At 46.8% G+C, this 16,799-nt stretch overlaps 1 protein-coding gene across 7 annotated transcripts in view; it reads left to right on the top strand.

The window, feature by feature from the left end:
* dock6 (dedicator of cytokinesis 6) overlaps positions 1 to 16,799 on the top strand; it is a 180,494-nt gene that overhangs the window by 45,047 nt on the left and 118,648 nt on the right. For all 7 annotated transcript variants that reach the window (XM_070867242.1, XM_070867245.1, XM_070867244.1 and 4 more), the window contains exons 2-6: positions 2,721 to 2,811; positions 6,642 to 6,817; positions 7,619 to 7,687; positions 12,603 to 12,732; positions 13,692 to 13,904. In XM_070867242.1, the coding sequence (XP_070723343.1) occupies positions 2,721 to 2,811; positions 6,642 to 6,817; positions 7,619 to 7,687; positions 12,603 to 12,732; positions 13,692 to 13,904 (679 nt within the window). The remainder of the gene's footprint in view (positions 1 to 2,720; positions 2,812 to 6,641; positions 6,818 to 7,618; positions 7,688 to 12,602; positions 12,733 to 13,691; positions 13,905 to 16,799) is intronic.

Genomic DNA, 16,799 nt, shown 5'->3' with positions numbered 1-16,799 from the left:
GTGACCTGGGCTTCATTGCTGGGCTGCTAACTTGACACAAGTTAGTAAATAGGACTTGCACACAGCACCTGAATTGGACCGTTGCAACCATAGTGCACATTTATGAGTGATTGCAGCAAATGATTGGCTCCTGATATTATGATGGTCCAGCGTGTGTTATCACCAAGAGCTGAGCTCTTGATTTATATACCAGGCTGCCAGAGATATGGAAAAACACTTTCACATAAAATTGCTGGCAAGTCCCTGTTGATTATGAATCACGTTATTGTCATCCTTACTAGTCAAAATGAAAATGGCCACGTTTTTGCTTCTTACAGTACATTAAATACAAATGCAATGCATTTTGTCCTATGAGGAGAGATTGAGTAGCCGAGGGGCCTATATTCTCTAGAGTCTAGAAGAATGAGAAGTGATCTCATTGAAACAAACAGCATTCTTAAGGGCTAGGCAAGGTAGTTGCAGGGAGGATGTTTCCACTGGCTGGGAAGTCTAGAACCAGGGGTCACAGTCTCAGAATAAGAGGTCGGCCATTTAGGACTGAGATGAGGAGATTGGAATTCTCTGCCCCAGAGGACTGTGAAGGCTCTTTCGTTGATTATATTCAAGACAGAGATCGCTAGATTTTTGAATATTAAAGGATATGGGGACAGTGCAGGAAATTGGAGTTAAGGTAGAAGATCAGCCATGATCTCATTGAATGGCGGAGCAGGTTCGAGGGGCCAAATGGCCTACTCCTGCTCCTTATGTTCTTATTTATACTGAAAGTATTTTGCAGGTCTGGAGATGGCAAGTTACACCCTCCATGAGAAGTAAAAGTGCTCAAAACACTGGCTGGTACATTCTTGGGGCAGTCATTATCAGCCTTACATTTTGTACTGTCAGTGTGTCGAGGCACAGTTGGGTATTTTCATACTGTGAAGATGTTGCTGTGGAAAATAGCCACCAGCTCCTGATCACCAACCCCCTGCTGGAAAGCATGCGTGTTGATTTGGTGTGAGGGCAGGATCGGATTTAGCTGTGGTGCTTCTCACAATTTGCTGACACTCTACTGGCTAGGCTTACATGTGAAGGAATCGCTACCTGGGCATGGTACTGGAGGGTTGATGGCACGGGTGGAGCCATCCTCCAGCAAGATTCAGCAACTTCGCAAGAAGGAAAGAGATTGTGAAATTAAAATACAAGATGGCAGCGTGACCGAGGTGGTGAAGTTCATGTGCCAAGGTGGTGTAGATGTGGCTTCTTCCCAAAAGGGGTACCAAAGATTTTAGAACGGCCATATAGCTGGATCTGGGTCCAGGTCTGAGGCTGGACTGGAGCTGAACTTGCTGAGGCATTGATTGGAGGTGACCTCACAGATCCAGCACCGATCCTGGGGATTTGGCAATTCACTGAAAGGGAGTCCCAACACAGCACCAAGTGGGAGTCTCGCGGTAGCACTTGGGAGAAGCTGAGACGGTGCTCTGTTCTGATGCCAAATCTCACTTCCATTCTGCACCAGGATTCTGACTGAGTGACTTGAGGAATTGCCAGCAAGTGTGCATGTTATCGGCTGTTTGCAGAGGTGTGGTGTGCCCTGGGGTAATTGTTTGTCCCATTCAAGGTGATGGTAAAATATTTGATGCAATGACTTTGAAAGATGGTTTGTAGATCTATACCAAACGGACATCCACTGACTCCATCAGTGTCCTTGGTTCTTCCCAGTTATTCTTATAAATGTAAACTTTTAGGTCTATCTTTATCCCATGCACATGAGAGAAGTGGATATGCCCTTGATGTTTGTAAAGAAAGAAAGACTTGCATTTATATCGAGCCTTCACAACCTCAGGATGTCCCAAAGTGCTTTACAGCCAACGAAGCACTTTTTTTTTAAAGTGTTGTAATGTCGGAACTGCGGCAGCGATTGCGCACAGCAAGCTCCCACAAAATGGGATCATGATCAGATAATCTGTTTTTGATGTTGATTGAAGGAGAAATTTTGGCCAGGACACCGGGGATAACTCCCCTGCTGTTCTTTGAAATGGTGCCGTGGAATCTTTTGCATTCACCTTAGAGAGCAGACGGGGCCTCGGTTTAACGTCTCCTCCGAAAGACGGTAGCTCCGACAGTGCAGCACACCCTCAGTACTGCACTGGAGTGTCTGCCTAGATTTTTGTGGTCAAGTGTCGGGACTGGGACTTGATCTCATAATCTTCTGCTTGGAAGCGAGAGTGCTGCCCACTGAGCCACGGCTCACACTTGTACATGCAAGATCTCTAACTTTCTGGAGAGTTGCTGAGCTGTGATGAGGTACGTGGAATTACACAGAAACGGGCCATTCGGCCCAACTAGTCTATGCCAGTGTTTCTGCTCCATTCGAAGTCGTTTCAATGAGAGTCTCAGGAAGGGAAAGATAAGAGGGCTCGTCTAACTGCAACACTTCCTCGTACACCCCAGCAGCTAAGTGTTAGAGGAAGATGCATGGCCTGTTCCTGAAGACTGGGGCACTGCAGAGGTTTTTGAGCAGTGCTGAGTTATATGACCACAAAGTCAGGGAGCAGGGTGAGAGATTTTCACACAGAGCTCCTTTATTTGCTCTGGCTTCACGTCAGAAGATTTCACCGTCATCCTAGAGAGCTCTGACCTCAGCGTTGGCTCACCCAGTTCTGAACTGGCTATGTTGGCAGCCGCCAGATTCTCATCGTTGTGAGCTTCATTCAAACAAACTGTCGTTCTCTTTGCAGGACCGTGGCAGCTGAAGTCAGGAAGCAAGTGTCCAGCCAATATAGTGGTTCTCCGCAGCTGTCCAAGAAACGCAGCGGCTCCCATCAGTTGGTGAGTACACAGCTGTTCCAACATAACCCCATTGAGTCTGAGACACACAGGCTGCACCAAGATTGTTGCTGGAGAGAAAGAGGGGGGAAAAAGTTAGAGTCGGCTCCTTCAACATAAAGAGCTTGGCCAGTGGGAAAATGCAACAAACACAGGGCTGTCCTTTGAGTAGCATCAGTCAGATTGAACTTGAGGTACGACCCCTTCAACACCACCTTGCTGCACATTCAATTGCTTGCGTGTGTGGTTGCATTGGGTTGAGAGGGATGGTATATAGCAAGAGTCTCTCCTGCTTGTGTGAAGCAGTATGTTTACAGCACAGGGATAGATTAATACAGGGCTTAACTAAGAGTTATTTGAACTTCTTTTGATGTCTCAATAGTTTTTGCATGCAGTTGGCTTTGCTTGCTTATACTGTCTCGCTCGTAAGAAATAGGAGCAGGAGTAGGCCATTTGGCCCCTCGAACCTGCTCCGCCATTCAATAAGATCATGGCTGATCTGATCATGGACTCAGCTCCACTTCCCTGCCTGCACCCTATAACCCTTTACTCCCTTATCGCTCAAAAATCTGTCTATCTCTGCCGTAAATATATTCAATGACCCAGCCTCCACAGCTCTCTGGGCCAGAGAATTCCACACATTTACAACCCTCAGAGAAGAAATTCCTCCTCATCTCCTCCCATGTTGTTTCCCCTTCCTGTCTAGGCTTTCACAGACCCTTCCCCAGCTAAGTCAGCAAGGCGATAACTGACTTGTCTGAGTGAGATTGCCAGTTCGAGCTGAATGAGGGACAGTTTTGTCCTCCAGCGCCATGTCCACTCGGATTAAGCCTGCCCAAACTCATTTCCCACAAAAGCCTCAGTGCTAGCACGCAGAGGAGACGTTTTTGACCCATCAGTTTGTATTGGATTTGACTCCAGGTCCCAGAGGTGAAAGGCCAGTGCCCAACCCAATACATCCCGCAGCTCCCTGCCGCTGTTTTATAGCCCTTGCTGCTCAGCTTGTTTTCGAAAAGAATGCAAGTTTTGTTATATTCCATTGTGGCCCAAGATTCACCCTTTGGGACCCGTGGGCTGCTGTGCTATCATTATCTTGCAGAGATTTCTCTGCATACATTGGCAGGAAACAGCAAAGCTCCAGACAGTGAGCTTATTGTAGACTGTTTTCTTTTTTGTTTTCTTTTAAATTGGACGGAAAAAACAATATTGACTCCATTGGTATTCCTGTGACTGGCGTGCTTTAGACTGACCATTTTCCCTACCCTTCCTGCCTCACACAGGTGCAGTTTGTTATTTGCTTAGTGTTGCTGCACTATATTCCTGTACCATTCATCTGAGGGAGGAGCTAACTGCGCCCAGAAGGAATTCAGGAGCCCGCCTTATTTTTCACATTGCACATAACAGATGGATCCCTTTGCACAGAACTTTGAGAAGTACATCATTCCAACTATTGAGGAATCCATGCCTCACTTATCTCCTTGTGTCCACACCTTCCTCAGTCAGGGGGTATATTTTGTGGACATGGTGCGTACTGGAGTGGTGGGGCCGGTCAGGCTGAGACTGGAAAAGCTCCTTTGACGTCGAGCTCCCTGGTCTTGTAGCTGTTGGACTGACTGTCAGGGGAGGTTAGGTCGCCAATTGGTGACTCTCCAGCTGGTTTCAGCTCCAGTTCGTGAGCTTGTAGGTCATCATGAGGTCTTTGATTCTCTCTCTGTAGCTGGAATGTGTCTTGCTTTGCTGCTCAGACTTGGTTCTGTGACGTAGCCTGATTTGAGGGAGGGAGGGAGAAAGTCAACGAGCGATGAACTGCATCACTCTGAGCCTTATTGAAGAGGTGAAATTGTGACATTCTGGTCGATTGTGCCAACAGCGATCAGACCGGATGTGGGCGGCAGCTAGTCATGTGTAGGTTTACAATGTGGTCTCCAAAGGAAGTCATCAAACCACAAGCTGCATGACGAGACAGTCTCAAATAACCTGAAGCATGAAGTCATTAATTATCTTCCTTTTTAAAAATAAAATCTTACTTAACGTTGTACACTCATCGAGCTGATTTGGCTGGGAGAGGGACACTTTCCACTTCAGGCACTTAAGCCTAAATGTTCTGATCAGTTTTATGCCGTTTAAAATAAATTGTTATTGCCAATGGTGAAATAATGGCATACAGAAAATCCAGGCTCTAGTGTTAGCATCAAACATTCCTAGGTCAGGTACAGCATGGGTTAGATACAGAGTAAAGCTCCCTCTACACTGTCCCATCAAACACTCCCAGGGCAGGTACAGCACGGGGTTAGATACAGAGTAAAGCTCCCTCTACACTGTCCCCATCAAACACTCCCAGGGTAGGTCCACCAAGAGGAAAGCTTCCTCGACACTGTCCCATCAGATACTCTCAGGGCATAGCAAAAGATAGATACAGTGTAAAGCTCCCTCTACACTGTCCCAACCTTAGAAAAAGGACAGTGTGTAATTTTTTCCGTTTCCTGAACCTGCCATTCTGCAGCCTGGCAATGAATGGTTAATTTGGGGCAGTATGGGCGTGTAGACACGAGGAACATTGAGTGCACAAAGACATCATGTGGAGCCCTTACTGGCAGCTGACAGAAGAAACTTTTCATCCCATCAGTTGATCTGGATTTGAACCCAGACTGGGACCAGCAGTGAAAGCTGATCTCAAACCTATTCCAGTCCTCAGATTTTCATTTTAAAACTTGAGATGTTTATATTCAGTAAGCAGTTAGCTGGAGAGTTTAATCACCGCACCTTGTGCTGGTGTTGGGTTGTGAATTCCAGCATATTGACTCAGCAACAATGAAGAAACGGCGATATATATCCAAGTCAGGATGATGTTTGACGAGGAGAGGAACGTTAACATTACTGCTGCAGTCCTTCTCGGTGGTAGAAGCCATAGGGGAAGGAGGTGCTGCTGTAATCAGTTTGGTGAGTGGCTGCAGTCTGTAGATTGCGCATACTGCTGCCACAGGGAGCTGGTGATAGAGGGAGTGGATATTGAGTCCAGCGGCAGGGACATTGATCAAGTTGTTTCCATCAGCAGCAACAGACCTGTAGTCAGCAGCCCTTCAGCCCACAGTAATAAGAAAGACTTACATTTATATAGCGCCTTTCACAACCACCAGATGTCTTAAAGCACTTTATAGCCAATTAAATACTTTTGAAGTGTAGTCACTGTTGTAACGTAGGAAATGCGGCAGCCAATTTGCACAGCAAGACCCCACAAATGTGATAATGACCAGATAAACTGTGTTTGTTATGTTGATTGAGGGATAAATATTGGCCAGGCCACTGGGGATAACTCCCCTGCTCTTCTTCGAAATAGTGCCGTGGGATCTTTTACGTCCACTTGAAAGCAGACAGGGCCTCGGTTTAACGTCTCCTCTGAAAGACAGTACCTCCGACAGTGCGGGGCTCCCTCAGCACTGCACTGGGAGCGTCAGCCTAGATTTATGTGCTCAAGTCTCTGGAGTGGGACTTGAACCCACAACCTTCTGACTCAGAGGCAAGTGTGCTACCCACTGAGCCACAGCTGCCACTAATATATTGTAATATAGGGACAGGAAGAGGCCATTCAGCCCCTAAGCCTGTTCCACCGTTCAGTTAGATCATGGCTGATCTGTATCAACTCCATCTACGGACTGTAGTTCTGTAACCCTTAATACCCTTGCCTAACACGAATACAGCTCACAATGTTCTCTGTCCTTTCAAACTTAAACTATCGTCGTACTGATGGATATTTCTCGTATTACAAGATTCACACGCCACTGTTGCGCTTTTCTGAAATTCCACTGACGTATTACATCTGCCATTCTGCACAGGTACCCCTTTCTGAAGTGGTGGAACCCGTGGACTTTGAGGAGTACCTGACTACACATCCACCTGCCCCAGAGCCAGGCCCCCTCCGGGAACTGCTCGAGTTTCCTGCAGACGATATCGAGGTAGTGTACGAGCCGCGAGAATGTCGAACTGTGGAGCCCGGGGTTCCCGAGGAAGTGTGAGTATTCCTGCACGTCTGAAGCAAGTACTTGGTTCATGGAATAACAATAAAAAAAAAAATTTAATCTACTCTCCAGTTCTGGCCTCTTGCGTAACCCCGATTTTAATCGCTCCACCATTGGCAACCGTGCCTTCAACTGCCGAGGCCTTAATCTCCGGAATCCCCTCCCTAAACCACTCCGCCTCGCTACCAGTGTTACCTTTGAATTTTCCCATTTAAAAACCGGTGAGCCGGCTGTGTGGGAGTTCCAGGGCGCTGCGTGGCCACACGACTTAAAGGGAACACTGCGCTCTACCTCTCCTCCCACTCCGTAACACCTACCTCTTTGGCCAAACTTTTGGTCATCTGTCCTTGTGTGACTCCGTCAAATTTAGTTTGATAACGCCCCTGTAAAGCGCGTTGGGACGTTTAGGAGCTATATAAATCCAAGTTGTTGTTGAAGAAACCCACCTCATGTGATAGGGAGCCCCATTACCTGCAGGATGGGAATAGGACATACAAAGGGATGGGCCGAACAGTTCATGTAAGAACTTGAAGTTACATTAGGTATCACGACTGTGGCCCCCTGACGGGAGCCAGGTCAGAATTCAAATGTTGCGTCTCCTAGTTAAGCATCCAGTACGCTGCAGGCTGCTTGTTTACTTTGAAGATCTCATAAGTGAAGGCCCAGTAACTTTGAGTTCTAACTGGAGCAGTAACTTTGATAAACGGTGAAAAGGATTTTATATTGATCCAGAACAAAAGGACTGCTTGTAAGCTATTGCATTTACGCAGAATATTCTATCTCTTCTCTTTCAGGGGAATGGACCCTCGAGTGCGGGACGCAGTACAGATCTACACTGAAGACTGGGTCATTGTTCACAGAAAGTGGGTTTCTTGTGGTTTATCCTCGTATCTTTGTTAATTGTACCAGCTTGCTCTGCTTGTTTATTGCTCAGCTGTTTGTTTTGCTGCTGGGAGATATGCTGCACTGAGGAAACTGGATGGCCAGCTAACTTTTAGGAGGAAAATAAGAGAGCAGAAGTGAGATTGATAGGGGGGTGGAGCTGGGTGGGGTGGGGGGTGCGGATGGTGACAGGGAAAGAGGATGCAATATTCAAATGGGCAGCTAGAGTCTCAGAATGAACAGGACATTGATATTTCAAGAATTTTTGGTCCACTCTGAATTTTGTATCTATGCAAAATACTGAAACCCAAAAGGCTGAACCGTTCTGATTTGTGAGCGAGAGCGAACGGCCCTGTGTTATCACCTTTCAGCACAGTTTAACATTTTGAGCTCAACAAAATGCACGTTCAGGTTGTGAGGGAACCACATCTACATATTGCAGCACCTTGTTTGCAAATCTCTCCGTGAATCGCCCCTCCCTATCACTGTAATCTCCTCCAGCCATACAGCCCTCCGAGATAGAAACATAGAAAATAGGTGCAAGAAACATAGAAACATAGAAAATAGGTGCAGGAGCAGGCCATTCAGCCCTTCTAGCCTGCACCGCCATTCAATGAGTTCATGGCTGAACATGAAACTTCAGTACCCCCTTCCTGCTTTCTCGCCATAACCCTTGATCCCCCGAGTAGTAAGGACTTCATCTAACTCCCTTTTGAATATATTTAGTGAATTGGCCTCAACTACTTTCTGTGGTAGAGAATTCCACAGGTTCACCACTCTCTGGGTGAAGAAGTTTCTCCTCATCTCGGTCCTAAATGGCTTACCCCTTATCCTCAGACTGTGACCCCTGGTTCTGGACTTCCCCAACATTGGGAACATTCTTTCTGCATCTAACCTGTCCAAACCCGTCAGAATTTTAAACGTTTCTATGAGGTCCCCTCTCATTCTTCTGAACTCCAGTGAATACAAGCCCAGTTGATCCAATCTTTCTTGATAGGTCAGTCCCGCCATCCCGGGAATCAGTCTGGTGAACCTTCGCTGCACTCCCTCAATAGCAAGAATGTCCTTCCTCAAGTTAGGAGACCAAAACTGTACACAATACTCCAGGTGTGGCCTCACCAAGGCCCTGTACAACTGTAGCAACACCTCCCTGCCCCTGTATTCAAATCCCCTCGCTATGAAGGCCAACATGCCATTTGCTTTCTTAACCGCCTGCTGTACCTGCATGCTAACCTTCAATGACTGATGTACCATGACACCCAGGTCTCGTTGCACCTTCCCTTTTCCTAATCTGTCACCATTCAGATAATAGTCTGTCTCTCTGTTTTTACCACCAAAGTGGATAACCTCACATTTATCCACATTATACTTCATCTGCCATGCATTTGCCCACTCACCTAACCTATCCAAGTCACTCTGCAGCCTAATAGCATCCTCCTCGCAGCTCACACTGCCACCCAACTTAGTATCATCCGCAAATTTGGAGATACTGCATTTAATCCCCTCGTCTAAATCATTAATGTACAATGTAAACAGCTGGGGCCCCAGCACAGAACCTTGCGGCACTCCACTAGTCACTGCCTGCCATTCTGAAAAGTACCCGTTTACTCCTACTCTTTGCTTCCTGTCTGACAACCAGTTCTCAATCCATGTCAGCACACTACCCCCAATCCCATGTGCTTTAACTTTGCACATTAATCTCTTGTGTGGGACCTTGTCGAAAGCCTTCTGAAAGTCCAAATATACCACATCAACTGGTTCTCCTTTGTCCACTTTACTGGAAACATCCTCAAAAAATTCCAGAAGATTTGTCAAGCATGATTTCCCTTTCACAAATCCATGCTGACTTGGACCTATCATGTCACCATTTTCCAGATGCACTGCTATGACATCCTTAATAATTGATTCCATCATTTTACCCACTACTGAGGTCAGGCTGACCGGTCTATAATTCCCTGTTTTCTCTCTCCCTCCTTTTTTAAAAAGTGGGGTTACATTGGCTACCCTCCACTCCATAGGAACTGATCCAGAGTCAATGGAATGTTGGAAAATGACTGTCAATGCATCCGCTATTTCCAAGGCCACCTCCTTAAGTACTCTAGGATGCAGTCCATCAGGCCCTGGGGATTTATCGGCCTTCAATCCCATCAATTTCCCCAACACAATTTCCCGACTAATAAAGATTTCCCTCAGTTCCCCCTCCTTACTAGACCCTCTGACCCCTTTTATATCCGGAAGGTTGTTTGTATCCTCCTTAGTGAATACCGAACCAAAGTACTTGTTCAATTGGTCTGCCATTTCTTTGTTCCCCGTTATGACTTCCCCTGATTCTGACTGCAGGGGACCTACGTTTGTCTTCACCAACCTTTTTCTCTTTACATACCTATAGAAACTTTTGCAATCCGCCTTAATGTTCCCTGCAAGCTTCTTCTCGTACTCCATTTTCCCTGCCCTAATCAAACCCTTTGTCCTCCTCTGCTGAGTTCTAAATTTCTCCCAGTCCCCAGGTTCGCTGCTATTTCTGGCCAATTTGTATGCCACTTCCTTGGCTTTAATACTATCCCTGATTTCCCTAGATAGCCACGGTTGAGCCACCTTCCCTTTTTTATTTTTACGCCAGACAGGAATGTACAATTGTTGTAGTTCATCCATGCGGTCTCTAAATGTCTGCCATTGCCCATCCACAGTCAACCCCCTAAGTATCATTCGCCAATCTATCCTAGCCAATTCACGCCTCATACCTTCAAAGTTACCCTTCTTTAAGTTCTGGACCATTCGGCCCTTCGAGCCTGCACCGCCATTCAATATGATCATGGCTGATCATGCAACTTCAGTACCCTTTTCCTGCTTTCTCTCCATACCCCTTGATCCCTTTAGTCGTAAGGGTCACATCTAACTCCCTTTTGAATATATCTAACGAACTGGACTCAACAACTTTCTGTGGTAGAGAATTCCACATGCTCACAACTCTGAGTGAAGAAGGTTTTCCTCATCTCGGTCCTAAATGGCTTACCCCTTATCCTTAGACTGTGACCCCTGGTTCTGGACTTTCCCAACATCGGGAACATTCTTCCTACATCTAACCTGTCCAATCCCATCAGAATTTTATATGTTTCCATGAGATCCCCTCTCATTCTTCTAAATTTCATTGAATATAAGCCTAGTCGATCCAGTCTTTCTTCATATGTAAGTCCAGCCATCCTAGGAATCAGTCTGGTGAACCTTCACTACATTCCCTCCATAGCAAGAATGTCCTTCCTCAGATTAGGAGACCAAAACTGTACACAATATTCAAGGTGTGGCCTCACCAAGGCCCTGTACAATTGCAGTAACACCTCCCTGCTCCTATACTCAAATCCTCTCGCTATGAAGGCCAACATGCCATTTGTCTTCTTCACCACCTGCTGTACCTGTATGCCAACTTTCAATGACTGATGTACCATGACACCCAGGTCTGGTTGCACCTCCTCTTTTACTAATCTGTCACCATTCAATTAACCTGCCTTCCTGTTTTTACCACCAAAGTGGATAACCTCACATTTGTCTACATTATACTGCATCTGCCATGTATTTGCCCACTCATCTAACCTGTCCAAGTCACCCTGCAGCCTCTTAGCATCCTCCTCACAGCTTACACTGCCACCCAGTTTAGTGTCACCTGCAAACTTGGAGATATTACATTTAATTCTTTTGTCTAAATCATTAATGTATATTGTAAATAGCTGGGGTCCCAGCTCTGAGCCCTGCGGCACCTCACCTCATGCCTGCCATCCTGAAAAGGACCCGTTTATCCCGACTCTTTGCTTCCTGTCTGCCAACCAGTTCTCTATCCACGTCAGTACATTACTCCCAGTACCATGTGCTTTAATTTTTCACACCAATCTCTTGTGTGGGACCCTGTCAAAAGCCTTTTGAAAGTCTAATAACACCACATCCACTGGTTCTCCCTTGTTCACTCTACTAGTTACATCCTCAAAAAATTCCAGAAGATTTGTCAAGCATGATTTCCCTTTCACAAATCCATGCTGACTTGGACCGATCCTGTCACTGCTTTCCAAATGCGCTGCTATTTGATCTTTAATAATTGATTCCAACATTTTCCCCACCACCGAAGTCAAGCTAACCGGTCTATAATTACCCGTTTTCTCTCCCTCTGCGCTCCTCCAATTCAGGCCTCTTGCGCATCCCCAATTTTAATCGCTCCACCATCTTTGGCTGCTGTGCCTTCAGGTGCCTCGGCCCTAGGTTCTGGAACTCCCTCCCTAAACCTCTCCGCCTCGCTATCTCTCCTCCTTCAAGACGCTGCTTAAAACCTACCTCTTTGACCAAGCATTTGGTCACCTGTCCTTATGTGGAAAATATTGTTTGATAATGCTCCTGTGAAGTGCCTTGGGACGTTTTACCATGTTAAAGGCGCTATATAAATGTAACTTGCTGTTGTGCAACTCCAGATTCTGCAGTGTAAGGGCAGGCAGTATAATGCTTGTTGTGGCTGCAACTTTTGGTAAACCTGTTAAAGTTGACTCTTATTTTTTATTTCAACATTTTCACTAACTCTTCAGCATTATTTTTCCAGTAAGTCGAGAACCTTACACCTCAGCATTCACTGCTTGTGACATGTGAGCCAATCTGTACTCAGCTTCGTCTTTATAGCAGTTTTCATATTTAGACACAGCAGCAGCAAATGCATGTAAAGCAGTGGCCACAACTCTCCTCAATCTCAACCCCTTGATAGTGTTGCAGCCTCTTAAATTTCTCCTACTTCAGAGAAGTCAAGGATGAGCAAAGATCCATTGACCCATTGCACCCAGACTCTTTATTGAGTCCTTTGTTCGTTCCAGCCTCCTCCTCCTCCTCACTGTTGTAACCTTGCGTTTGATTTTTATTTGGAAAAAGGTACCAACGGCTGAGCACTGCATTTAACCCCAACACGTTGGAGAAGCAGCGGGAGAGGCAGCGGGGCCTGCCCAAACAGATCTTCGAGTCTGATGAAGTTGTCGATGACCGAGGGAACCAGGACGATCAGGTATCTGAGAAGGAAGACTGTTTTAATGCTGTAGTTACTTTGGTACTTTGATACGCTTGCGATTCGGGAAGTTTACACCAGCGATTGCTTCCTGGTGGCAGGTTCCCGACCTGAACCGTACCATCAGGGCAACAGCTAGTGTCCCCAATACTGTGAGGAGAGTCGTCCACACTTCTCTTGCGCACCTTACAGCAGCTGGATCATGTAGCCGCTTGATCAGGAGCGGCCGTGTAGGAGGTCACGTATCTACTTCAAGGAAACAAAATGCTGGAGTTTAAATTCTTGTACAAATTGCTCAGTTACAAGTGCAATATACCCCGTGGAAAACTTGTGTAAGCCGGGCAGCTTCTGTATATTTTTTTTAAAAAAGCAAACCATTTTGACGTTTCAGGCCCAACTTTCAAAAGGGAATTGGATATATAAATTAAAAATTGGCATGGCTATGGGGAAAGAGCAGGGGAGTGGGACGAATTAAATAGCTGTTCAAAGAGCCAATACAGACACAACGGGCTGAATGGCCTCCTTCTGCGCTGTGAGATTCGCTGAGAGCATGCAGAAATCAAGCGCAGGCAACGGAAAGAGCTTGCGGCAAACCAGTCCCACCCACCCCTTCCCTCAACGACTATCTATCCCACCTGTGACAGGGACTGTGGTTCTCGTATTGGACTGTTCAGCCACCTCAGGACTCATTTTAAGAGCGGAAGCAAGTCTTGTTCGATTCCGAGGGATTGCCTATGATGATGTGATTCTATGATTCATAGCCCTTCTGTTCTGATGCTTGAAATGTTCGCATTTTACCATTCGTTACAGATGCTGACTGTGCTCCAGCCTTCTCTATTATTGTGTGACCCACCCCTGCTTCCTTGGATCGCGAATGGTGCTCGGCGCTGGGGCGGGGTGGGTGAGCAGCGATACTCGATGAAAGCTGCCCTAATGACTTGTTTCCCGTTCTCTGGCAGGATGAGTTGAAGCGGCGGTCGGTGTCCCTGGATGACACGCCACGGGGCAGCTGGGCCTCCAGTATCTTCGACCTGAAGAATTCCACCGCCGACGTGCTGCTGCCCAGCCTCCTGGAGCGCACGGCCATCGAGGAAGTGGACAGGCGCAACGGGGAGCAGAGGAAGGAGAGCCGGCACCACGAAGTGCTGGCACTTTTCCCACCCCCAGACGAGGTAAAGCAGTCTCTGCGGAGCGGGTGGGAGGGGCACCAATATGTAAGAACATAAGAAATCGGAGCAGGAGTAGGCCATACGGCCCCTCGAGCCTGATTCAATACGATCATGGCTGATCCCATCATGGATTCGGGTCCATTTCCCTGCCCGCTCCCCATAATCCTTTAATCCCTTATCGTTTAAGAAGCTGTCTATCTCTGTCTTAAATTTATTCAATGTCCCGGCTTCCACAGCTCTCTGAAGCAGCGAATTTCACAGATTTACAACCCTCTAAGAGAAGAAATTCCTCCTCATCTCAGTTTTAAATGGGCGGCCCCTTATTCTAAGATTATGCCCCCTAGTTCTAGTCTCCCCTATCAGTGGAAACATCCTCTCTGCATCCACCTTGTCAAGCCTCCTCATAATCGTATACGTTTCGATAATATAATCGCACACTCGCAGGCGGGCGTGGGGAATGGTGCACGTAGACCAGTCTCAGCTGCAGCCGATGCATTTAGAACTCTGCCATAAGGAGTGCTGACAAATGCTGATAAGGTGGTGGAAACAGATTCAATAAAGAAAGACTTGCATTTATATCGCGCCTTTCACGGCCACCGGACGTCTCAAAGTGCTTTACAGCCAATGGAGTACTTTTGGAGTGTAGTCACTGTTGTAATGTGGGAAACACGACAGCCAACTTGCGCACAGCAAGCTCCCACAAACAGCAGTGTGATAATGACCAGATAATCTGTTTTTAGTGAAGATGATTGAGGGATAAATATTGGCCCCAGGACACCGGGGATAACTCCCCCGCTCTTCTTCGAAATAATGCCATGGGATCTTTTATGTCCACCTGAGAGAGCAGATGGGGCCTCGGTTTAACGTCTCATCTGAAAGCACTGCATTGAGTATCAGCCTAGATTTTGTGCTCAAGTCTCTGGAGTGGGAATTGAACCCACAACCTTCTGACTCTTGAGGCCAGAGTGCTGCCCACTGAGCCACAGCTGACATAAGAATATACCATCCCTGTTCTAACGATGGGGCAAAAGCTTGGATTTCGGGCATGATTCCCTGTTGAATAGCAAGGAAGGCGCAGTAACACGTGGCCTCAAACCTGCATTGTTACTCGGGCAGTTTCAGGCACGGTGTTGGGGAAAGTGCAGAGTGCTGGAGAAATGCTTTCTCACTGGAACAGAGGGAGGAGGAAATGTCCCAAAGCCACCCTCCTACACAGCCAGCAACAGCGGCGAGCTGGACGCGTCTCGACCTGGGTGCGGTCTGTGGCAGGGTAGGACTGAACTGTGCGGAGTGCTAAAACCAAGTTGAGGGGGAAAAATACTCATCAAAAAGGAAACTGAAACCATTAAAAATACCACTTCTTAATCTGCTTTGTAGATCTTTGAAATTTATTTTCCTGACATCTGACACTTTGTGTAATGTATATGATACACTGCAGCCTTTATAAAAATGTTTAAAGGGGTCTCGTGCCCCCGAATCCCCCTTTAAAAGAGTTTGTAACTCCAAGCTTCTCACTTGCCGTCCCTAACATTGGGAACCTTGGCGCCACCTTGTGGACAATATAACTTATCCTTTATTATACTGTATATTAAAAAGTGCATCTCTGGAGTCTTCCACGGGTGCCATTGACCAGGAGTGAAGGGGCCTCGTACGGTGCTGCTTCTTTGGTTCAAAATGTCTTGACCATTACCCATGGAACCTTCCAAATACCACCGTCGCAGGATGTTGTCGCATTGAGTGGGGTTATCATGGAACAGCCCTGTGCTACACATTGTATTCCTGTCCCATTCAAACACCACAAGTGGCATTTGCAAAACCTAAACACTAACCTCCCTTCCTGAGGTCACAGTCGCTTAGAAACACACCATTTTCACCCGTCCTTGACACTTTCAACACCAGGAAAAGACCGCAATGCAGAAAGCTCATGATTTCACTGTTGCCCAGCTAATGAGGTAGATGCAGAAGATGACATAGTGACGCTTCCCCTCAGTGCTGATGGTACCTTGTCCTGTGGCATCCGGCAGTGGTTTTTCTCATTTATATGAGGTGTGTGCAAATTCTTCCCCACAGCGCTTGCAGTTCCACTGAATGTCATAACGTCTGTTCTGGAAAGCCTCAACCCCATAGATCACCAAGGCCGCCTATTTCCACCTCTCACATGGCACGATTCCAACCCTGCCTCAGCTCATCTACTACTGAAACCCTCATCCATGCCTTTGTTGCCTCTAGATGCGAAAATTCCAAAGCTCTCCCGACTGGCCTGGAGAGCAGTCCACCCTGCATAAACTTGTGCTCATCCAAAACTTTGATGCACCAACTTAACTTGCACAAGTCCCGTTCACCCATCATCCCTGGCCTTGCTGAACTACACTGGCTCCCGGTCCAACAACACCTCAACTTTAAAATCCTCATCCAGGTATTCAAATCCCTCCATGGCCTTGACCCTCCCTGTCTCTAACCACCTCCAGTCCGACATGCCTTCAAGATCTCTGCGTTCCTCCAATTCTGGTCTCTTGCGCATCCTCGATTTTAACCGCTCCACCATTGGTGGCCGTGCCTTCTGCCAAGGCAGCAACCTCCCTGAACCTCTTTGCCTCTCCACCGCTCTCTCCTTTAAGATGCTCCTTAAAATCTACCCCCTTGACCAAGCTTTTGGTCATCTGTCCTGATTCCTCCTCCTGTGGCTCGGTGTCAAAAATGTTTTTATTGATACCGCTCTTGGGATGTTTTGCTACGTTAAATGCGCTATATAATTAGTAAGTTGTTGATATAAGCAGAATGACTCAGGATGACTGAGAGGCGTTATTATATCTACATTATAATTCTGCACAATGCATGTCCTATGTAATGGGTAAATACTTCTAATGTAAAGGGTTACTTGGCTTGTCGTCCCGAGTT

Source organism: Pristiophorus japonicus, chromosome 24 (assembly GCF_044704955.1).
Source record: "Pristiophorus japonicus isolate sPriJap1 chromosome 24, sPriJap1.hap1, whole genome shotgun sequence".
Classification (NCBI taxonomy): domain Eukaryota; kingdom Metazoa; phylum Chordata; class Chondrichthyes; family Pristiophoridae; genus Pristiophorus; species Pristiophorus japonicus.
Note: the sequence above shows the minus strand (reverse complement) of the source record. Positions and strands in the feature narration are given on the sequence as shown.